Source organism: Macrobrachium rosenbergii, chromosome 53 (genome assembly GCF_040412425.1).
Source record: "Macrobrachium rosenbergii isolate ZJJX-2024 chromosome 53, ASM4041242v1, whole genome shotgun sequence".
NCBI lineage: Eukaryota > Metazoa > Arthropoda > Malacostraca > Decapoda > Palaemonidae > Macrobrachium > Macrobrachium rosenbergii.
In genome coordinates, this window is record NC_089793.1 from 5,807,027 (window position 1) to 5,831,140 (window position 24,114).

General features: G+C 35.9%; 2 protein-coding genes across 4 annotated transcripts in view; one reads left to right on the forward strand and one right to left on the reverse strand.

Annotated features, from left to right (window-relative positions):
- Positions 1 to 12,060, forward strand: LOC136834233 (geminin-like). Of its 2 annotated transcripts, none has more exons than XM_067096575.1 (5): positions 1 to 158; positions 3,486 to 3,604; positions 6,313 to 6,533; positions 7,324 to 7,517; positions 8,733 to 12,060. In XM_067096575.1, exons 1-5 carry the CDS (start codon positions 111 to 113, stop codon positions 8,772 to 8,774), a joined length of 624 nt encoding a protein of 207 aa, XP_066952676.1. In that variant the 5' UTR covers positions 1 to 110; the 3' UTR covers positions 8,775 to 12,060. The 2 variants fall into 2 exon arrangements, with proteins under 2 accessions (XP_066952676.1, XP_066952677.1); XM_067096576.1 differs by having other exon boundaries at positions 6,325 to 6,533.
- Positions 12,061 to 14,994: 2,934 nt separating this feature from the next.
- Positions 14,995 to 24,114, reverse strand: part of LOC136834232 (neuroglobin-like) — a 330,415-nt gene continuing 321,295 nt past the window's right edge. For both annotated transcript variants that reach the window (XM_067096574.1, XM_067096573.1), the window contains exons 2-3: positions 20,936 to 21,167; positions 14,995 to 18,262 (exon numbers count right to left, since the gene is read on the reverse strand). In XM_067096574.1, coding sequence (XP_066952675.1) covers positions 18,047 to 18,262; positions 20,936 to 21,167 — 448 coding nt within the window. In that variant the 3' untranslated portion in view covers positions 14,995 to 18,046. The remainder of the gene's footprint in view (positions 18,263 to 20,935; positions 21,168 to 24,114) is intronic.

Here is a 24,114-nt window from a genome sequence, read left to right on the forward strand (position 1 = left end):
GTAAAGTTTACGTCCAAGTTTGCGCTCGGCCATTTAAACTTTAAAAGCCAAAACAAGCAACGAGAAGGACGACATATTATTTGTTCTGACTAAACTAAACCGGATTGATAATGTCTGCCGTCTCACCGTTCGAGATCACGGGCGTTTTAAGGCCAAAGGTAATTAGGTAATTATAATCTGGACTTATTTAAGCTCGTGTGTTCGTTCGTCTGTACCGTAGGGTAGGGCTACCATTAGGCTAGGCCTACGGTAGTCCTAGTAATTTTAAGCTCTTTGTTATAGGTTAGGTTTGTTTTAGGGCAATGATTTATTTTAACTTAGTGATTTAGAGTGGTTTACCGCTAAAACCGCTGCGGTAAGTTCTGTTTAGCTAAGGAGCGAGGCTAGTTGCCGTATCCCTATTTGGTCAGCCTACGGCTTAGGCTTAGGTAGGCTCTGCCAGTGCGAAATGTCAGCCTGGGCCGTTAGCCTGTTTGGCTACAGTGGCTATCCCAAATTCTGGTTCTTGGCTAGCCTGGGCTAATTTAGCCACTTTTCTCTGACGATCGTGGTAGGTCTTAACCCTACGCCCGATCCTGGTGTTTCAGCCATAAGTCATTTTGGCCATAAGGTACCGTCCAAAACAACCTGAGACGTTATGATTATGGTATTTACCATCATTTTTTTTTGCTTCACGTACATCCCCAAAGTGCCGGTAATGAAAACGGCGCCCGTTTTTCATGTAAACGGACTTACGGTTAAAACGACCCAAACCCCTTAGGCTTAGGCTACGTTTCATAACCTAGAACTGGATAGAAGAAATACAGGCCTATCCCAGGTTAGGCTAGTAATGGCAAACCTTCCCTGAATAAGCTTAGGGTAAAATTACGAGCCTGTGACATTCACCGTCTTTTGTTCATGTTTTTACGTTCATCCGCGGGGGACTGGTACTAAACATTGCCCCCTTTGTGCACGTGAATCAGTCGTTGCCGAGATGGGGCCTCGACAGTAGTCCGCAATTTTAACAAATGTATTGTTAGGGGGCTACGGTAGACTAGGACTAAGTAGTCTATCGGGTACATTAATCATTCGCCAGTTTCATGTAAAACGTGAATTCTCAACTGATTATTTTGTTTGATACATTTTTAATATGTGTTCTTGGTGCAGACCACTTGTACTTGTTTATTCCTGTCCATGTTAATGTTTGCAAAATTAAGATGTGGGTGGGCTTCTACTGGAAATTGGATTTTGTGTGGGGGAAAATGAAAGGGAGTAAATATTAATAGTAACACCACCGTTGTCATGATTGTATGAATTGCAAGGTAAGCAGTTAGTACATTGTTCTTCTGTGCGATGCTTTGTCAGATATGAGCTTTGGCCTTCGTTTAACATCCAACTGTAATCCGTCATCATAAATACTACCTGTTAAAAATGCATAGGTGTTTCTAAGCAATAGATACATGGCGGGTATATAGCGAGAAATGGCCGTTTCTTATAGTATTTTGGTCACTTATTTACAATTTAACGTTATTTTTTGTGGGTTGGCTGTAATTAACCTGTAATTAACCCCTGAAGTCCATCCAACAAGGGGTTTCCATACGTGATCTTCACAAGACAGCACGGCTACGTCTGTTTCGAACGGTTCATATCACATCCGACAAGTGCAATGCCTTGGAAATGGTTTTTTCTACACTTTTACGGCTTCTGACACTGGCGGTGCATTTGTTTGTTGTCGGCCTAATGGAATGTTCCTTTGCCGTGTTTAGTACTGGCCTGGGGGGGGTGCCCAATACCCATACATTAACAAGTTATTGCACTTGCCGGACGGGATATGAACCGTTCGAATCAGACGTACCCGTGCTCTGTCTTGTGAAGATCACGTATGGAAACCGCTTGTTGGATGGACTTCAGGGGTTAATTACAGCTGGCCCCCCAAAAATAATGTTAAATTGTAAATAAGCAACCAACATACTATAAGAAACTGCCATTTCTCGCTAAATACCCGCCATATATCTATTACTTAGATCTACCAAAGCATAAAATATGAAGCAGCATATGGCTCAAAATGTGCATGCACATGTGCAGTTGGTACTTTGGGCAGGTAGAATGCAAAGTGAGGGGTCACAACTTGGGGGTCCATGGTGGGCAAAGGCCCCTAGGAAAGTATCCTTAGGTCATATACCCTCTGAAATGCCTAGGCATCTACAGTAGCCCTGACCTCTCATTCTGCATTTTCTCCCAAAGGGCACTGCCTTGTTTGTAATAGAAATCAAACATCACTCCTGAGTACTTTTGATTGTCTGTTAGTTACTTGCTCGTCATTCCATTAATTTTTGTTTTTGTAGGTTGCATCTTAAAAACTTAAACATGTATACAAAGGTGATTTTTTTGTTGTAATGTACAGTATATAATAGTTGGTAATTTTTCACTGTAATGTGAATGATATACGGATGAATAGTATGGAAAAGCATTCATTTAAACCATTGGTTGTTAAGGGAGAGTTTTTCATTTTCATGATTGGCGAGAGAGCAAGTCTCCAGTGTTTTGTATATTAGGCTTACCTGCACTAGGTTTTAAACTTTTTTTTACCCTAATTCGTAGATTTGCATGAATCTTAGTTAAATTTACAAGTTTGGATTCTAAGCATTGAATGGCCCTAGTTAACCCAGTGCTTGGCGTGTACGTCTAAAAATATAAATCAATCAATCTGTCATACCGTCACAAAGAGAACCACATCCACATAATACAGTAAAAGATAAGAGGCTCAGAAAAACATGTTTGATTTTTCTTTTTTTTTTTTTTGTAAGATGTTTGTCACTTGTTAATGACTCCAGCCAGTGTTACAAACTATGGGAAAAATGTACTGGTACCATAACTAATTTAGGGGTGATAGGTATCAGACACACCATCCTAGACTGTATGGGCAGTCCAGCCTAGGAATGTTCATTATATGTAGAGGGGACGTTTAAAAAAAAAACACTTTAAGGTTGGAGAAAGAACTGAATTCCTCTGGAGCATTCACCTGAGAGTTCGGGACGATTAGACCATATTATATTTGGACGTGAACATGTTAGGCTGTCACAACTTCAGGCCATATGAAATTGAGGCCTTAAGACATGGCAGAAGCTCCTTGGGACACCATGTTCAGTATTAGCCCCTCGGCGGTCAAAGTAATATATACACCCATTTTGGCCGTTTGCCAGTTTGGATGTTACGGCCTAAATGACACATGGCTGAAACAACCAGAACCCTCACCAGATACAAAGTTTGTGTGTTGTGAAATCTCTTGTATGGTGCCTGAACCTTAGGGGATAAGGAACAGTCTTTGGAAGAAGTTGGTCTCCAAAGGTGTTCATGTTGAAGCAATGCTTTTCCAGAAGGGCTGAATAATGATTTGCCTAAAATATTCACTTCCTGAAACATAGCTACTGTACTAAGAATTCATATCTACAATTTATGCATTGACTGAGTAAGTCTTTGACAATAATCACTTTATTTCTTTTCAGGATTTTACTGAAGAGAGAAAGGGGTTGGGAATAACACACCAAAATAAGCATAAGCAGTCCGTGTTAACTGTTGCTGATGGAAATGTAAAAATTTCATCTAAAAGCAGGAAAAGAAAAAGGTAAATGGATAATTATTTATTATTTAGTGAGACTTGCAACATTTTGAAGGAAACATATGACTTTGCAATTATGTTTATTAATAACATTTTTATGGCTTTGCTTTCATGTTCTTCAGTTAGGATTATGGCACTAGTATAGGTACTGTGGTAGTATAGTGTTTTGATTATGCAGAATTTCAGTGTGCGAGTTAGTCTGGTCATGAAAGAATGTGGAAGGAGCAGTCTGTTAGAGTAGTGCTAGATGTAGAAATTACAGGATGCTGACCAGTGGGAGGTAATATAACATCATGGAAAAAACCTTGAACCCCATGTAAATCTAAGCAAAATATATTACACAAGTATGCAAAGCAAAAGAGGAAACTGCTAGTAAAACTGTTAACCGTTATGATTGCAGGAAAATCTTGTTTGTTTTTAACCCTTTAACCATTTAATATGTACAAATACTTCACCTGCCAATTTTACGTGTGATGTTTATTAAGTGAATATACAGAGTTGACTTCTTAACATTGGTACTAAGTCAGTACACATAAATATAATTCCTTTTTCTCCCATTCCTTTCAAGGCCAATCATTAGGCAGTCTTGTGGATCATACCCAGACAGTAACAATGCTACCTCCCTGTTTCATCCCAATTTTCTTCGTTTTCCGCATCAAATGTATTGCTGAGTTTATAAGAATGAATAGATGACTGAATGAATTAATAAGCTGAGCGGAAACTGCATACAATTGTTTACAAAAACTAATAGTACTGAATATCATTATTGGTAATAGGTAATCACATTACACATTTTCTTTTCATGTTGAAGTTTACAAGGGAAAGGTAAGTTAGTTTGCATAGAAAAGGTAAACAGTATAATAAATCAGAATAAACAATATAAGAGAAAAGAAACTAGTTAGAAATAAACTGATCCCACAGTCAAATGCTCACTCTTGTAAAGGAGTTGCCACAATTTATTTTTTAGCTTTTTGCTGACATTCTGGGTCCTCGAAATCTTTGCTGGGCAAGTTCTTAACTAATGTCTGGGGCTCCTGAAGTTGTTCACTGTAGGTAACAGTTAAAAGGTTCAAGTGAAGAGCTTTTTTTATATTTGAAAAGGGAGGACTGTTGTACTTGTTCTTTATTTCAGAAGGTACTTGGTCAGTAGCACTGTACTGTAATTAGAATATTGGTAGGTAGTCGAGTTAATTTGGTTTTTGGGCTTGTATATATTTTGAGAGAAATTAGCAGGGAATGTGTGAAATTTCATTACTCTAAATGTAACCCTACAAGGGAGTGTAAAAAAAGTGCTGAGGAAGAGGTGTACAAAATGAGGAAGAGTTGTACAAAATGCTTCTCATGTATACAGATCCTTCATGTATACAGATTTTTTAGATACTTGTTCTTCTTGTGGAAGTGGCTGATGTTTTGTCATGTGGTTAAGATTTTCTTAACATTGACTAATTAGGCAGTCATATTATTTTGACTTAATTTTGTAACCAGAGAGTTTGTGTAGGTTGTGTAAGGAATAATGACACAAGCATCTGATTTCCTGTGGTCCAAAATGTTTATAGGATTTAAGTATTTTTGTATAAAAATTTGAAACACTCCTTGTGACACAAAGTTAATAAGCCACAGGACTAGGGATATAGGAAGTTGTGAGAACCACTATGTAACCTGTTGACAGCCAGACCACCTGTAGGATGTATTTTACGGACTCATGCAACACGTAGTGATTCCTAATCAATTTCAGATAAAGTGAATCATTGGTGTATTGGAGCAACTTTGTCCTTTACAAAATCAGCTGGAAGGAAGAATGATTTATTGATAGTGATAGGTTGACAGTGCATTTTTATCTTGATGTGTATGGTCGACTTGGTATTTTCTTTACTTTTGACTAAACATTAGAAGGAAATTTAATTGCATGGGTTGGCAGGAACGATAATTTTTTCCTGCAGTAATGAAAAACGTGTTCAGTCTTTAGGATGAAGGGTAAAATTGACTTAACTAGAGCATAGTTTGTCAGTCATCTGTCGGTTTCACCTTGCAAAGGTGTTGTCTTATGTGTTTTACTTTTCATCCATTACCCTTAGTCTTGGTGAGCTAGCCCAACATTTTGTAACTTGGATGAACTGTTTGAGAATCTACTTAACTACTTTGTGATAGTAATAATGATAATAATTAGTTGTTAACTGTTGTTAATACATATTTGGTCAGTTAGGGGTAGTTGGTGTACTCAGCATTCCCATCTTTTATTTATATTTTGATTGATAGGAATTTCTGTACTGGTGTTCGGGAATGTTAGGCCATTCTCATGTGCCACATGTTATGTGATGCTGTTTTTTCAGTCAGTCAGTTGTTGATTAGTGACTTTGATTAGTGACTATTCAAGGACAAGGATACAATATAAGGGGAGGTCGGTAGTTAACGTTCCAGCAAATGCCTGTAGTATAAGTAAATATGTAAGTTTGATTTACTATAGTTAAATGTTTTTCTCATTTTATCGAAATGTAATTTTTACACTTCACACATTGCATAGGCTGATTTGTCATGTGCAAATGAAATAGCTCCATATTGTCGTATTTAACAAAACACAACCGATTGTTAAGTCATAAAGAGACAGAATATTTTGAACAAATGAATTTTCACCACTTTAATAAATATACAGTATCTCCATCAGTGATGAGAATATTTTGAACAAATGAATTTTCACCACTTTAATAAATATACAGTATCTCCATCAGTGATGAAAATAGTGTCCCGGTGAAACATAGGCGAACAGATGGAATTTATGAAGACTTGCCACATAAGCATAAGAAGCAGAAGATGCAACTTAGTGTGGCTGTTCAGACTGAAGAAAGTCAAAAAGATTTAGATTTATCAAAAAATAGTGATGGAACATCATCGTCTGCCAGCTGTGAATCTGAAAGAATAATAAACATGTTAACAAGTGGTAAGTGAATTAAATTGTTTTCAGTTTAGATAATAATAAAAATTTAAGTAAAATGGCATGTTGCCAAGTCGATGGACAACTAGAAAATGAGTAAAAGTTGGCTGGTGTAAAACTAGAATCACTAGCTGTCAACACTTCAATTCTCTTCAGTCGCTCTGAGTTGAGGGTGTGTTGTCCAGTGCACACTCAGTGTCCAAGGATTTATTTTTGGTTTTTGCTCATTCCACATATTCATACATTTGGGTATTTCTGCTTTTTCTTTTATTATGCAGCATTACTTTTACCAGTTAATTTTGTCATCTCAATTTTCATTTTAATCCTGTTGTTATTCTGCTGTTTTCCTCTTTTTTATGTTATCCTCTTGTTTGTAATTTAGATTCCATTCCACAAACCATTTCACTAATTGTTTATGTTCTTTTGTTTTTTTCCCCCTAGTTGTTGATTCTAGGCAAAATTGTGCCTGAGTGGTGGTTTTCCTGCACTGTTTAGACCCTTTTTAAAAATAGCCTATCGTTTGTCATTTTACCTCATCTTTATCATCTGAATTAAAAACAGTTTTGAATGTTTATCTCTGAATCTTGTGTGAATATGGATACTAATTCAGTTAGAAAACAGAACCATCTATCAGAATTTTTGGTTCAAGTCCAAAATATTTATGTTTCTGTTATTTGTAATGCATTTTTTTGAAGATTGTATTATATACGCCATGTTTCAAGGTTAAATTACCAGTATAGTTTATTTATATTTAATTTGCTTTTAATATTCTGCAGCTCAAATCTTTTGTTTTCAGACACTGCACCACCTGAATATTGGGAAGAATTAGCAGAGAAAAGAAGAGAGGCTCTTGAAGAAACATTGGTAGAAAATAAAAAGTTAACACAAGAGAATAAATGCCTTAAAGAAGAGGTAGCACAGCTAAAAGAGGAGAATAAGTTATTAGATGAGATGGTAAAAGAAGCTAAGGAATTAGCACAACTAGTGGAGGTAAGAATTGATAACTGACAGTACAGTATTCAGTAGTTCATTCATTATTTTGAAGTATGACGCAGATCACCTTGGTGTCATATCAAGGAATTGTTGGGTCAACATAGCAGTTATATTGAAATTCCAATTAGGGTTTGAAGGAAAGTGTAGTGATGGAAAAAGAGAAAATCATTCTGGTGCCGGGGACGGGAGGGAGTTAATATCATGAGAATGAAAGATTTGTCTTATTTAAGGTATAAATGTTAAATAAAAATGATAAAAATTCAGGTTGCCCAAAAGCCAAAATAACCATACTAACATCAAGAGCTAGTATTCAAGGATCACGGAGAAAATGAATGGGACATTATCATTGAAGAATGTTACTGCATGGTTGTTTTAGCCATTTTTTTTTTTTTATACAGAAATGTAAGCTCTCTGTATTTCCTAGATTCTATCGTCTGTAATATTTGCATGAAGTGCATTTATTGCTTCCAGTAAGAACATCTGAATTAATAGTTTAATGACTAGAAGGTCACAGTTCTGGATTATCACTGGCATCACCTGAAGGAGTTTTTCATAAAGGAAAGATGAAAAAAGGTACAAGATATGTAAAAGGAGTTGGTCAGGTAGTCGGAAAGAGACCAAAAGGAGTACTGTAGACTAAAAAATGAAAGGTAGGAAGCAATGCAGCTTAGAGCCAAGGGGACTCTACATGAAACCTTGTGTATCATCTAAAAAATGCATTGTGCAAAGTAGTCATATGGTAATTGATGTACTCCTAAAGAGGGTCAGAAATTTATTGGTTTTGGCACTGATGGGATCTAAAAAAAAAAAAAAAAATTCAGAAGTATCAAAGTTATTTACAGATTTTAAAATAAGTTTTTAAGATATTTACAAAGATCATTATCATTTTTAGAGTTATGGACACTGCTTACAGGTTAGCTAATGGTAGCATAGAACCTAATCCATGTAGAAATATAATCAGTCAATGACAGGATCACTAGATTGTAAGTCAACCAACCCAAAGTCCATTATTATTGTGAATTGGGTTGGGCTGTTGTATAGTTTTATTTCAGTACTGATAAACTGCCGAGTTGTATCATGCATGTATATTTTTAATGTGTAATAATTCATAAACTATTTTGGCCTACTAAACTGTTGTGTGGTTATTTCAAACCAGGTATACTTGTCAATTGAAAAATTGTCATTTTACAACAATTTCTATTCTTGTTTCAGGTAATTACAGCAGAGTCTGGTACAGGGTCAGAGTCAGAATGAATTTGAACTGTGCCTAGTCACATTGGACTTGGATTGGTCTGTGTTATTTATGCATTCAAGAGAGCAAACTCAGGAGCGTTGAATTAGTGTGCCGCTTCCGTGAAACTTGTGGAGGACCTCTCCTGTGTAAGTGATGATTATGTTTTGCAGTCTTTCTGGTTATGTGGAGTTTTATAGGGATAAGTGACCTTTTCTATTTTGAACTGGATGACTGAATTTTAAAGTTGACCTTCATATTGATGGTGGCATACTAGACTTGTTTTTGTATGTATTTACACTTCATTGGAAATATTAATAAATTTTTAAGAAAAAAATCATAACTTTGTTATTCACCATGCCCAGACCATGAGAGTAGGAATTTAAACTCGATTGTCTGGTTGTTCATAAAACTAGTTTAGTTCCTGAAGAAAATATAGTGGAATGTAGTAATAAAATTTTACCTTAATATTGCAACATGTATTTAAGTATATTAATATAGTTTGATAACATCATTTTCAAAGTAGGCTAACTAGATACAGAGATTAATAATATTATAGAATTGTATTTAGGCTTGTAATATTAAATATGATTTTTCTGTATTTGATGTTAGAATTCTAATTCAGAGTGGTACTTTGTAAAGGTATTTTGAATTTTCAGACTGTATTGACTGTGGTAAGCATCAAAAAGTTCCATTATTAGTGTTGTAGTTTTCATTTTGCCTACAAATGTCTTAAGAAATTGTACAGAAATGCCATTATGACCAGGTACCTTACAAGCCTTTGATACAAAATCCTGAGATTATTGGGGAGGGTTTGGATTAGGGAGTAGAATAAGGGGATCAGGAGCATTGGAATTGTTTGATGAATAGTTACCTGATGCTCAAGATTCATCACGGTAGAAAAGAGGGGAATGTAGGACTCAGAATTTCAGATCTTTTTTAGCAAATGCCGAAAAGGGTTGTATTTTGGATCGTTGTAATATTTCTTCTTGGGTATAAGAAAACTTCCAACTTGCTAGAGTGTCAGAGTTAGCATCAGCTGTGATGTCCATAGGTTGGCAAAATTCCATAGGTTGGAATACAGTAGCCCATCAACTTAGCAGTGGAAGACAATGTCAGGTGAAAGTATTGTATCCCAAAACATATTTTTAGCTTATTGTCAGACTCTAAAGTGGAACCCAACACCACTACCCTGCATGAGGTATTGGTTCCTGGGTCAATTTGCCTATGACACTTTTAGAAATACTTAGTCAGTGGGTTTTAGGTTATAGTTGTATTATGTATTTAAGGTATTTAAGGCTCTGGAACCTCTGAACCTCAAACAAAAGAATACGGCTAAGTCAATTAAGCCAGTAGTATTTTAGGCTATTCCTAGTGGTGGAACATCCTAGTTGACAGCAGTAGCTGTTGTTTTTCAGGAAGCTTTTGCCTACTGAAGGCATATAGTTAAAATTACTTTCATAATTTAGTCAGTACATTTTTTTTAAAACAATGACTTGACAAAATAGTAACTATTGAAAGAGTGTTTTTGTTATGCCCCTAAATTTTATGCATCCACCCATATTAGAGTGTATGGTTTGAAACTGGATGCTAACTACAGTGCTTTACTAGAAAATCACTGTTTTAGGCACAAAAGTCTGGGATTTATAAAATTTATTTCAGAACGTTTTTTTTTTTTTTAATGTAACCAGGCATCAATATTATTTTGGAAGGTAAATATCATTTAGCTATGAAGTAGGGCCATGACTAATAGACATTGTGGATGGTTAATTTTGGCACTTAAAGTATATAAATGCTGAAAATAAACAAGAAATTAATTAGCATAATCCAAGAATGTAGTGGTAATAACCATTTTGTGATGAGTAGCTTATTTGGTAGTCTTTAAATATTCAGAACTTCACAATATATAGGAAACCTTTGAATTTTTTATAGTGAGCTGCAACTTTCCATTTTCTAACAGACAACTTTCTACACTGTACAAAAATTCAGTATATCAGTCAGTGCCTGGGGAACTATAAGGTATGATCGTTTATTATATCAGTATCAGGTTAAAGAACGAATTCACAATAATAGACTAAAAACAAACATTTCTCTTTATTAATCTCTGACATAGCATACAATAGTGTGATGTGGGTAAACTAATGTTACAAATTATACTATATAATTATAATGGGAATGAACTCACAGATATAACAAGTGTAGAACTTTTTCACCAAAACTTGAATGCAGCCTACGATAGTAATTTTGTCTGTGATTTAGTGATTTTAACAATGACAAATTTTTTGTATTTAAACTGGCAATAAAACCAAGACAATTGTAGCTTTGATTTATGAATCTTAAAATTTCAGTGAAGGAAAAATTGCAACTTTAAAGAAAGTACCATAGCTTAGGTTAGACTAGTGTACCTTATATTTTAAAAGACGTACATTTTAGTCTAGGTTCCAATAGTCATTCAGCAATAGTTGTTTGTTTATTCCTGAATGTCAACGGTTACGTATGAATTGCTAAACTTAGTACAGTATATCCATTGGATCCTTAAAATTATGATCTTGTTGTTTTACCCTGAATATGTGAAGTTGGCCTTTTTATCCTAAAAAATTAGTGAAATAAAAATGTCTAAAAGGGAAATAAAAGTTTATATAAAATTGTTGTAGGGTGAAGGAAACACATATAATTTGATCGTCTTACAGTGCAGGTGGGCAGAGTAATGGATTTAGTGAAAAGGTATTGAAATTTTGTACCTTAGCATGCCAAATTGCCACTTACCAAATCAAACACATTTTTTTTATGTTTTTGAGAAAGTTGTTGACATGACTGTTCTTAATAGTTGCTAAGAACTAAATCATGATCTTGAGAATTGGGTTTTAATACAAGCCTGATGTGAGATTGTTTCTCAGAGAGTGAAGTTATATAAAATCTTTTATTTATTAAAGAACAGCCAACTCAGCTTTTGCACACACACAATTGTCTACACTGAACAGTAATTTATACACAGCAGTCCTATAAATGTTGCTTAAATTTTTAAATTCAGAATGCAAATTTCTGAAGACACACACACGTGCATGCACAGACTGAAGGGACTTTTCGATGGTTGATACTCGCAGTTTGGTACTCGATCATTGTATTTGCCTTGATGCTACATCTAGCATGTAGCCTTGTACTACACATAGCTTGTAGCCTTGTACACTTAGCAGCCCTACACATATGTGCAAGTTCATCTAGTTCCAACTCACATATGAAAATAGACATTGAGGCATTAAGCACAGTGTAGGAAACATCGCCGTAAAAGGCAGGTACCGAGAAAGCTCTGTAAATAAAATTCAGTACAATAACATAACACTGGTAATGGTACAAAACCTGAAGGAACCAAAATGAAATTTTTCCTCACACAACTAAAAAAGATGTTGATTTTTCAAGTGATGTTTTTTACAGACTCAATAATGGATGACAGTGGGATAACATTTCATTACTGATACAATGAACTTCTATAGATAATAAGAAAAATGTGGTACTGCAGTTCATTTCACTTCCTTCCAGCAGCTAGTGGAATACACAAGCTACGCAAAACCAATAGTCAGTCAGTATGGTTGCTGCTGTTAGTTCCATACATGACTTCATCAAAATAAAATGTACTTTTTTAAATACATTTATGAACTCAACCTGATTAAAAATGTTGCCTCATGCTTGAATTAAGCCAGTCAAGAGCTTACACAGAATACTATAAGTACTTTTCTAAAATATGAGTGTGATCAGTAACTATATAATGAGCCTAACTTACTAAACCTTCTACAGCACTCTCAAACATTCCTCTTACTTGATGCTTTCTTCCTAGCATACTTCCCTTAAGCATTTGTAGCACATCACACGAGCACTGTTAATATGGAGAATGTGACCAGTATATAATACTGACCAAATGTCACTAGCAGCTGAGCTGTGCAGTGGCTGGGGAAGTTCCTTAAGATTAATGACTTGGCATTTATAATGGTATTCAAGTTGAATGGAAGATGCAGGATGAATATGTCATAAATAGTAAGTGAAAACTATTTTTTTTTTTTTTTTCAAAAATGATTCCCAGATATTTGTGTAGCCTTAGAGAGATAATGTCTTAATCCACATCATAGCACATGTAGTTCACAATTTAAAAATGGCTTTACCTTGGGTGGAAATATGACGGAAACTTTACAATTGCATGAGGAGTTTTTGTAGCTTGTATTGTTCTTGTATTTTACAGTTTTTCGATTTTTGTTTTGAACTGTGATGCAAATGAGTTATGTTACAAATTCTGCGCAAGTTTGATTGGTGCAGGCATTTGTGAGTGGAGTTCTGTAGCAAATTCTGTTCATGAACACCCCCAGAATAGTAGGCAAACACCTATGTCCAGAAAGTGCAACAATCTGTTGTCACAAATTGTTCGCAGAGTAAGCTAAGAGAGCTTGTCTAATAGCTTTAATCTGTATATCCAAAAACTTAGATATATTGAATATTTTTTGAGCTTGGTTGGTGAATAATAGTGCAATTGTTCATTTTCTGGGCCAAATATTTCTTCTCTAACTTTTTCATAATGCATTTTCTTACTGTTGGTATATTTTTAATATCAGCTATTCACAGATTTGTGTACCTTTTAAGCATTTCCAGCCAAGTAAGGCTAAGTTGACTCATTTTGTTCTCTTGAGTTTATTGGAGTACACTTATAGCACAGTCCTCTTGTGCCTAGTATGAATTGACTAAAGTTGCTGCCACTATTTTACTTCAGTTTGAAAATGGAACTTAAAGCTCTAAGCTTCAGTATTTAAATATGGAACTTAAAGCCTAAGCTTCAGCCCAAGCATTAAGCCCATCTGGTGTTGTATGTGTATGTGAGTTAATTGTGTCTATTTTTATCAGTTAACTGTTGCTACCATGATGCAGTATTTTCCAAAACTTCACTCTTCAGTGTAGGCAGTGTATGGATGGCGGGTGAAATGCCTTTTTAGTCGACAACATAATGTAGGTGCTTATTGATGGATGATATAAATTACAAGCCAGGTAGAATAATGTCCAGTGCTGAAAAGCAACTGCTTGTTGAAGAGTTATTTTTATATATACAGTATCCAAAGAATATCAGCTTTATTTTTTTAAATGACCTATGATAATTGAACTATGTATTATTGAAGCTGAGATTTGTTACACAGTGTAAAAAAAACTCATGAATCCATACACTTTGCCTTGCCTTTCAGTTATTTGTAATATACTGTATTGGTCAGTAATAGGATATGATACTTGTCTTTTGCTAATTTAGTAAAAGTTGGGCATCTTGTGGTATAGTATAATGTAATTTTCTAAGGTTTTCATATGCTTTATATGTGAGGGATCTGTTGATTAGCTAAGTACTTGTAACATCTTACAGTGAAGTGTGGATCAAATTTCACACAAATCCCACAGGACCTGTAGCTAATTGGACTTACACCTACAGATAAAGACTGTACCTTACACCAACTTGATGAAGAGGAGTAATACTGAAATTCATATGCTGAAATATGGTTTAAATCAATTATTATTAAAAAGTAGTTTAATGAGACCACAGAGTTGAATTTCTACACTCTACAGGGGTTGCCCAAAGAAGTTTGTTCTTTCATGAAAGGTGGGAGTTGGAGCGAGACAAAGTGAAGCTGGACCATTAGGTGGGAAGAGACCATAGGGAATAAAGTAAAAGGCAGTATTTCAATGGTAGTTTTTCAACCCAAGAGTTAATTTGAGTAAATTAGTTTGTCATTGGTATTGATGAAAATCCTGTAGAATGCTCTGTACCTGGTAAAAGTTTTAATTTTGTGTGACTGTCTTATGGTCCTTTACACGACCACTAGGACCATCAGACGTCAAAGTGATGCTAAAATACCAGAACTACATCATATAGCATTTAACAGGTCTTTGAATTTCACTGTAAATTTAACAGCTACTCTAGAGAGCTGATTAAACTTTTTTTGTTACCAAGACTTTTGAAGTAGCTTTGAATTCTGCTGACTCCTAAATCTCTTTATTCATCAGTGCCGTACAAATATTATGAAGGTAAATCAGTAATATCTAAATTAGTGTCAATGTTTGCTTCTGTTCAGCTGAATGGGTTCCTGATACCACTGGCTGTCTTATTTTCTAATAGTGTATTTCTTTAGGTTTTTTATTAAGATACAGAATCATTTTATATGCAGAGAAACTGACAAAGCAGTCTTTCAAAGATCAAGGTTGTCCTAAAAAAAAAAAAAAAAAAAAAAAAAAAAAAAAAAAAGTGATTACAGTGACAAAGCTGCTCCCATGGCCTTTTGATTACCTGGCCTTATACAATTTTACATATCTGAATAGATATACAGTTACTTTCGGTAGAATTTTACGAAATTGTTCCAAGGGTATGCACACTTCACTTTTGAAAAAATTAAGTTTTGACTCTATGAAATAATTTCTGAAGTTTTGAAATGAAGCTGATTAGTTGATAAGACTGTTAATTGATTTCAGTTCAAGCCTTTCCTGAAGATTTCCTCTTTCTCTCTCACTTAATACTAACAAACTGCTAATAACAAATGACAACACCACTCTGACCCAATATCCACTGAATGAAGATGATAATGGAACATTGTCATATTGTTGCTTGATACAGTTAACCCTTCCTTCGTATTCTAGCTGGTGTCCGTAATTGTTTGAAATCGTCCAGAACAACTTCATAGCAATGTTCCACTATCCTTTGGTCTCGAGGGAATTTTGTGACCTATTTCGGTGATGGGGAAGCAGACACAGATGGGCGCACACGCGTCTCCACTTAGCCATGTGCGCAGGTTGGGCTCATTCTAAATTGTTTAGTTGCAATGAAACACTGCTAAATTTCTCTTACATAGTATAGAGCAATTCATTTTATAAAAGCAAATTACAGGCAGTACTAATGCTCACCTAATGATAACATTCAAACATCAAAAACTTAAGCAAATCCTTAAAATCCACAAGAGGATAGGTTTTTCCGTACAGCATTATATAATGTTACTGTAGGACTTATCTTAAATATTTACAGGAAGTATAAAGGATGCCACAAATAGCTTCAAGTATATTTTAGCTGAAACGAATTTCTCATGTAATGGCAGAGAAGATCTGAAGTGAACAGACTAGAAGAAAAAGTACTTCAAAGGTTATTATAAGTAGTTGACAGAAGGGTATTTTTTTGGTAGATATTTCTTTTTGTAGATTTATACAAAACCCATGATGGCATCCTTATTGCTAATCTAAAATTGCTGGAGGGAAGTCTTCAGGAATTGGCAAATGAATATTCCAAGTAGCAAGCCCTCCCCCCTCTCTCCAAGTAAGGAGGGTTTATTGCAGTGTGGAACATTACCTCATATTCAGGTTTCTGTCAGAATTATTGAATGTAGTCTTACCATGATTGTAGTCTTAGTTTTTGTGTGTGGTACCTGTATGAATTTTAGGAACAGCTTCATCAGTACTGTAGATTACTCAGAGTTGTATATGGGAATGACCATTTCATTGTTTAGGAAAATACGTACTGAGCTTTTAATATATGAATTTTCCACTCGGAATTTTGGATGACACTGATAGCCTGTTAGTAAAATTAAAGCTTACATTTTGAAGAAGTTGGACATTGCCATAATTTAGGCAGGATACCTAAAAAATATCAGGTTTTTTGCACCTTACTTCACGCAGTTTTATACTGAATTTAAATTGTTAAATACACTGCCCTGTGTTCAAGTAAACTACTTTTTAATATTAATACAGCACATTATTAAAATATATCTGGTATGTAGGCTAGTAACTACTGTAGCACAATAGTTCACTACATAGTAAAGAGTAATAGAATAGCAAGATGATTGACAGTAAGGCTCTCCATTTGTTCACATAAATGTCTATACAGAAGGCAAATCTGGTGTTCATAATGGTGCAGAACATACAAGTTTCCACTCAGAAAATAATTGAGTAGTGTCTTGAAATTGGCAGTTATAAGGCAGAATTGGACAAAAGTGTAATACCTAGAACCTCGATGTGATTGCCAAACCTTTACTATCCTAACTTTAGCAAAGGCTGTAAACTATTCATACTTTATTAACCTGGCTTCATTACTTGGATAGTTTTTAAATATTCATGAGCTGTTGGTTACAAATGACTGAGGCTAGATTAACTATAAAATACTCTGTTAATTTAGTAATCCTCATTTTCATCTACAGTCTAAAATTGACAGGTAGTGGGATGCTGTCTGAGCATTGCGGTGACTAGCAAAATTTCCTCTTAATGCTAGAAATACATATTAAAGGAATTCTAAAAGGCATTGGTGTTCACTTTCAACTACATAACTGGTGTAAAACATGACATTGTACTTTTAGGTACTTACGCATCATACAATGCAAATTAAGACATTTTCTCTGCTACGTTATTACTTTCCCTTATAAATGTAAAAGGCTTTTGCAGCTACATTAAGGTAAAACATTATACCATTAGAGTATATATACATATATACCCTAATTTTAGAATAATTTTATAGAGGTTGTTAGAAAAAGTTCCATGGCCTATTTCGTGGAAATGCATTCTGTCTTTTTTACTGTTTGAAATTGGGTACGTGAATAACAGGTTATATTGTAGTACTTGTATCGAGCGTGCATTAGTTGTTGCGTTGGTGGTTGGTTCTCTCAACTTGAGCTTAAATATCTCAATTCTGAAACTTTCTTCCTCACTGAGTGTGACTTACACATTCAGTGTATAAACTTATGTATGGTAGAGTATATAGCCAAATTACATTACTTGGTGTCTTTAAGACCAAACATGAAACATGACATACCTTCACTTTGAAACTATAATCTTTTAATAGCATTTGCCATGGTACAGTGCATCTTGATTCCTTACATGATTTATGAGCAAATAGTCTATAAAAGAGCAGCACATAGCATGGGATAACACCTTCAAAGGATTTAAAAATGACAGGCATCCATTTCATCTTCATTCACAGCTGTCTTTAGGAGAAGCACAACATATTCAAAAGTTCACTTTCTGTTTTCAGTCTTTCTTGAATACCATTACTCACCAGTATTTACTAAACAGTACATGGAATTTTGGTTTGAAGAGTAAATCATAAAAACAATAAGAAAAATATATTCATAGTAACATACATTTGGTCCTGCCATCTTGTGTATATATATTTATATACCACATCTGAGTAAGTGGTAAGGTTTTCATTTCTATTATGAATATACTGTAGTGCGAGATCCCTAATGGCAGTTTCACATAAAACCTCATTTTCAACATCACTGTTACTGTACTTCTTTTGCTGTCTTCAAGAGCCTTTAGCTGCCTTACTGCTGTTGCCTTCGGTCGAGTTTGAATCCTTCTTTACGTTATCGTTTGGTTCCCGCTCTTCGGCCAGTTCGTAGCCTCGAATGACAGTCTCTATAAGGAATTTTATAGTGATGCGATAGATGTTGTCCATGTTGTCAGTGTATCGGTCCCCTAGGGTAAGTCGTACTGCTTCCAGAAATGGTTGCTCAATTTTCTGTAAAAGATTATGTACATTAGTATATGTAGATACATTATATATAATATATATATATTATATATATAAATGTATACTATTAGCAAGCACAAAATTGATATTTTTGCCATAAGTTGTAGAGTATTTTAATTCTAGTAATTTATAATTCAGTTACCCTCGTTTACCTTAAAAGGCCTAGTAGTCAACTGCTCTCATGACCTTTAACAGTATGTGATTACAGTTTGTTCCATATTCATAGTCAAAAGTGTGTACCAATGGAGCTTGGTGCATTGAACAGTAATAATCTTGTAACAGAACTTGGAGGTGAGATACAGGTTCCCTCTAGTCATAGTTTTTATCTTACCCAATCTTAACCTCTACAGCACCAAGTTGCTTAGTGATGCCTCCCTGTCCTATCTGAGCTCACCAAGTTCTCCAGACTTTCTCTCTAGCTATTTGATTTTTGCAATGAGTCTCCTTAACTTTTCATCCACAGGAAAAACATTGTACTCCAACATATTCCATTCCATTCCTCTCACTTTGATATGGGAAGTAATGGTGTTCTTTTACCTCCTACTAACATGAGGTATGACAATTTAGCACCAAGCATTTACACTGAATATTTGTCTTCATAGCAAGAACTGTAAAACACAGATTTGGAGAAGACATTTATCTTGTCAAATGTTTCAGCTTGAGGACCTAAAGACCAGAAAGGCTCAGCAGGTTGAGCGTGAGTGAGTATGTTGAGGCACACCAATTCCAGTCTAATCTCGGAGATAGGACAGAGGACTGAGCATGTCATCATTCTGGATAAGAGAAGCAAGGAGGGCATGAAATGCCCAATTCCAGTTTGTTGATACTAGACTTGTTCATGGTACACCAGTCACCACTCCAAATTCCAGCTGTGGAGGATTCTTGAGTGGCTCTTACTTTTCATCATGTAGAGGAATACTTACCAGCAGTTAATCAGAATCCCTGCTTAATGGACAACCTTATTTGACTGGATGGGTTACAGATTTCTCATCAAGTAAACAGCTATGATTACTTTCATACCTATGAGTCTACATTCAGCCTTTTATAGTCATGCTACATGAAAAATAGCCCATAGGCTAAATGAATGATGGTACACTGTTGAAGTTAGCTGAACAATGTATGGCCATGTGCAGCACATTTTGTTGAAGAATGTTGAAGTTACATAAGTGATGATACAGTCAGATGATGCATCAGGAATGACCCAGTTTCTGTTCCTTAAATCTAGGTATGCAAGGTGCAAAATGACCTTAACACTTTGGCCCTCTATCTACTCATAGCATAATATTTGTTTTGAATTCTGAATGACCAAACTCAAGCAGTGTTTCTTGCTAATGGGAAGTATTTCCATGAAGCCAGCTCAGGCTATATTAGCCTATTCACTAATAACAGGCATAGCCATTGATGTGATGGTATCATAAATGAGTATTGTCATTGGCATCCCTTTATAGATAAAGAAACATTATGGTAATTAAAATCACTTGGAGAGGTTGGGTTGCTAATAATGTCTGAAAGCATAGCTAACATTTGCACCACCTTGCTATTATCCTTATCACAGGAAGAATACAGATAAGATAAAACTCTGCAATCAAGACCATACCCGTGAAAACCAGACTAGATAAAAGTAAAAGTGCTGAACTCAAGGTTAATGACCCTGCATGAAAAACATTGTTTTACTGGAATTGGCAGATGATCTTATGAGTCTTGTGTGATCAGCTAAAGGCCAGTGAAGCACTGTGTTCAGGTAGATGGACCAAGTTTCGAAGCAGATCATTTGGTACCTAAAGGAGATACTTGACTGTGAAGCAGGAGTTAGGAGGGAGGCAAGAATAAAGAATATCTTGAGCATGATGAAATGGAGAGAGGGAGCTTAAGTTACTGGCAAATAACCATGGCCCATTTCGAGAGGAAGTAAAATCTTTTGATTGGTACAAGAGGCCTCTACTACAGTACTCTATGCAACATAAGCATGGGCACTGACAACGAAAACAGAGGAGACTTAGAAATAGTGTGACTAGAATATTTAGTCAATATCAGAGTACAGTATTGGAAAATCATATCACAAATAAGAAAGTGGCAGAGGAAATATTGTATCCTGAGGTTTTTAAAGAGATTGAGATGACTTGGATATGTGATTTGATCAACAGATATGAATTATCCAGGAGAAAACTAGCAGGAAGCTACCAAATCATGGAAAAAGGGGATAGATGAAGATGGGAGATCAGGTAAAGAACACAGGACTTACTCATATCTCAACCCATAAGGGGAAATCTAACATAATTTTCATGTTTTCAGTAAATGGACTTAACAGAACCAGGATTATCATTTTAACATCTGGGAAAGTTACAAAATGAAGTGTATGTTATTTCCTGGATATAAACTGCATTATATTAAACAAAAACACAACAATGAACAGGGAGATCAGGTAAAGAACACAGGACTTACTCATATCTCAACCCATAAAGGGAAATCTAACATAATTTTCATGTTTTCAGTAAGTGGACTTAACAGAACCAGGATTATCATTTTAACATCTGGGAAAGTTACAAAATGAAGTGTATGTTATTTCCTGGATATAAACTGCATTATATTAAACAAAAACACAACAATGAACATAAGTGTTTATGAACAATAAATCCATGCACAAATGTAAATGATAACTACCCAAAAGTACTCCTTTTGGAACCCTGGGATTTTACGATGTGACGCGCCTATCTGGTGCAGAAGGTCAAAGAAGAAGTCGACATTATCCATTGCTTTTATTCCTTCATCAATAGAATTCATGACAATTGTTGCGTGCTCTGCCAGTTCCAAGGATTCTGCTTGTTCATCACGTGTACGGTACTGCTTGAACTTGTTAAAGAAACCTAGCAGCTCCGAGTTGTTCTCGAAGAGTCTGAAAGAGTTAAGGGGACTTTAGAGCTGGTACATGAAATAAACTTAGTTGCACAAGTAATCAAACACAGTAATACAATAAACTTCAAAAGTAGAATGGCAAGAATATGGATGATTTTTACTTGGGTATAAGTTTCTAGTGATAAAGCACTGCACAGTAAAAGATTACCTCAAGCTGACATTTTAGTTTTCTGTAAAAGAAAACTACTGTATTGTGCCAGTTTTGTCTGTCCGTCCACACTTTTTCTGCCCGCCCCCAGATCTTAAAAACTACTGAGGCTAGAGGGCTGCAAATTCGTATGTTGATCATCCACCCTCCAATCATCAAACATACCAAATTACAGTCCTCTAGGCTCAGTAGTTTTCATTTTATTTAAGGTTAAAGTTAGCCATAATTGTGTGCCTGGCAATGGTAATCGACAGCCACCACCAGGGCCGTGATTAAAGTTTCATGGGCCACGGATCATACAGCGTTATACCGGGACCACCAAAAGATATCTATTTCTGGTCACCTTGGTTATACACTGTACAGAAAACTCAATTGTGCTGAAGAAACTTCAGCATATTTTTAACTTGTTTTTAATTGAAGTCAGCATGCTTCTAGTGGACGAAACTGTTTGTACTTATTCTTTGCGACAGAATTTACCAAAAGTGATTAGGGACTGAAAATGACTGGGGCAAGTCCCTCTACCACACAATGAAATATCTCCACTCTCAATCTAGTGGTATTTTCTTGTCCTAATTCCATTTCTTCATGTTACTATGTCAGCTGGAGATTTCAGTTTAATTGATGTACATTATTTCTAAAAGATTTAAATAGCCTATTACAGTAAACATATGAATTATGATTATTACTGTACTTGCTTGGTTTTACTTTACCAGCAAAGACTAGTGCCATATTTCAGAATGATCTTAATATGCCATGGCGTTGATGGCCTTCCTCGTGCCTTCCCCCAAATAAACAACTCAGGGAAGTGGCCAGGCACTTCTTTGAGAAGGAAGAACAACGAGCTCACCAGTGGCAACTACAGTAATACTGGGTCACCTGATATAACTGCAGGAACTCGTCCTGAATGGGAGAAGCCACCTTTGTTCACTCCAATGGCAGCTGAAATTTCATTGTTCTAGCATGTTGATGTGCAACTTCTTCCTGTCTAGGGGTCAAGTCCTTGAAACTCTCACAGATGAGTTCTCCATTCTTTTGCAGGATGCATCTGAGAACAAGAGTAACTCTTGGGGAGGCATGTTCAGTGAGACTCCCTGAAGGATACTGTGGTCCGACAGCCACCACCCTAAGTCTTTCCATTTTGGACAAGCCACCATATCATTTGGTCTCCCTAAACAACAAAATTTGGAAAGACTAGAGTGATGGCGGTTGGACCACTATCTCCTTCAGGGAGTCTCACTGAGTGTGCCTCCCAGAGTTATTTTTTGTTTCAGATGCATCCTGCAATGGTTGGGGAGCTCATCTTGGAAGAGTTTGCTTCAGGGACCTGCCCTCCAAGCATGAAGAGGGACTCACATCAAAGTGCTAGAAATGACTGCATCAAGGCTGGCACTTCAAACCTTCCATCAATAACTGGAGGGGCATATGGTGGTATTCATAAACTACACCACCACCAAAGTGGCCTCCATCAAGAAACAAGGGGGTCGATCTCGCCCTCATTGTGCCAACTGCCGTGCAGATGCGTGAATGGGCATCATTGCACAGGATCAATGTTACATTCACCAAAACAAGCTTGACATGGCACAAATAAATTTATAACTGCCTCTTTATGGAAATAAATTGCTTATTGCTAGTTTGCCATGTTTGTTCTAGCCTTTGGACTTTCTCTGTTTAGCACCCTTCTGTATAGCTTAAAAGTGTCTCAGAAGGGGGATAAGTAAATGAGATGATTATGGAGTTTAAAATAATCTTAGGAAAGGAATGTAAGACATGTTCAATAGGGGTGGGTACTGCAAACATAAGGTCAGAAGTCGAAAACAAATTTAAGAAAAGGTGAGATGCAATGACAAGTACCACTCGAGTATTTTTTTTATCTAAGCACAAGTTGGGGCGAAGCCGACTTGTTAATGGAACAAGGGTGGAAGTAATAAACACTGCTGCATAACAAAAAATAAAAAACATGAATAAGAACTGACAGAAGGGCTGATATTAAAGAAGGACCCTTGGGGAAGATGAAAACTGAGAAAACTTCAGGACCACCAATGGTAGCAAGCCATTTACTAAAAGTAATTGGAGAACCAGTCACTGATGAACTGATCAGAATGCATACAAAAAAACCTTCAAACAGTAACACTTTAAATAAAGGATGAGGGGATATGGTGCATAATTGCAATAACTTAGGAAGGTATTGAAGGTGAAAGAGGAAAAGTTCCATAAAAAGTTCAAATTACTAACTTTGTCAGTTTGACTTTATACTATGGAATGTACGAGTTTATAAAGAGGACTACAGATGTACCGTGAAAAAAGGAGGAGGTTATTTGGTATATTTGTGGATTTTGAAGAGGCTAAGGCCTTTGAGTGAAGACAGTGGGTTTGAAATTAATGTTTGGTGTCCATCAAAGATAAACACAGTCATTCTGGCTGAGATCAATGTGTGTGTGCTTTCATTGTTTATCACTAATGAGAAAGGCTACCGATAAGAAAGGCACCCTGGGGGCTGCTAGATGCTGATGACCTGGTGTTGACATGTCAACAGCAACATCAGATGAAAAGGTCTTAGCAATGTTTGAAAGATGGATGAGTGGAATGGAAAAGTCATGAATAAATATGAAAGTAAGCATAACTGAGCTTATGATGACCTTCAAGGCAGCAAAAGGGAAAATCCCGGTTGGGAAAGCGGCTTTGTGTATTCAATGTAACAAATAGTGTTGCAAGAGATAATCAGAACTGCCAAAATACATGTAAAGGGATTTTTGATGCCTTACTGTATAAGAAGATCAAG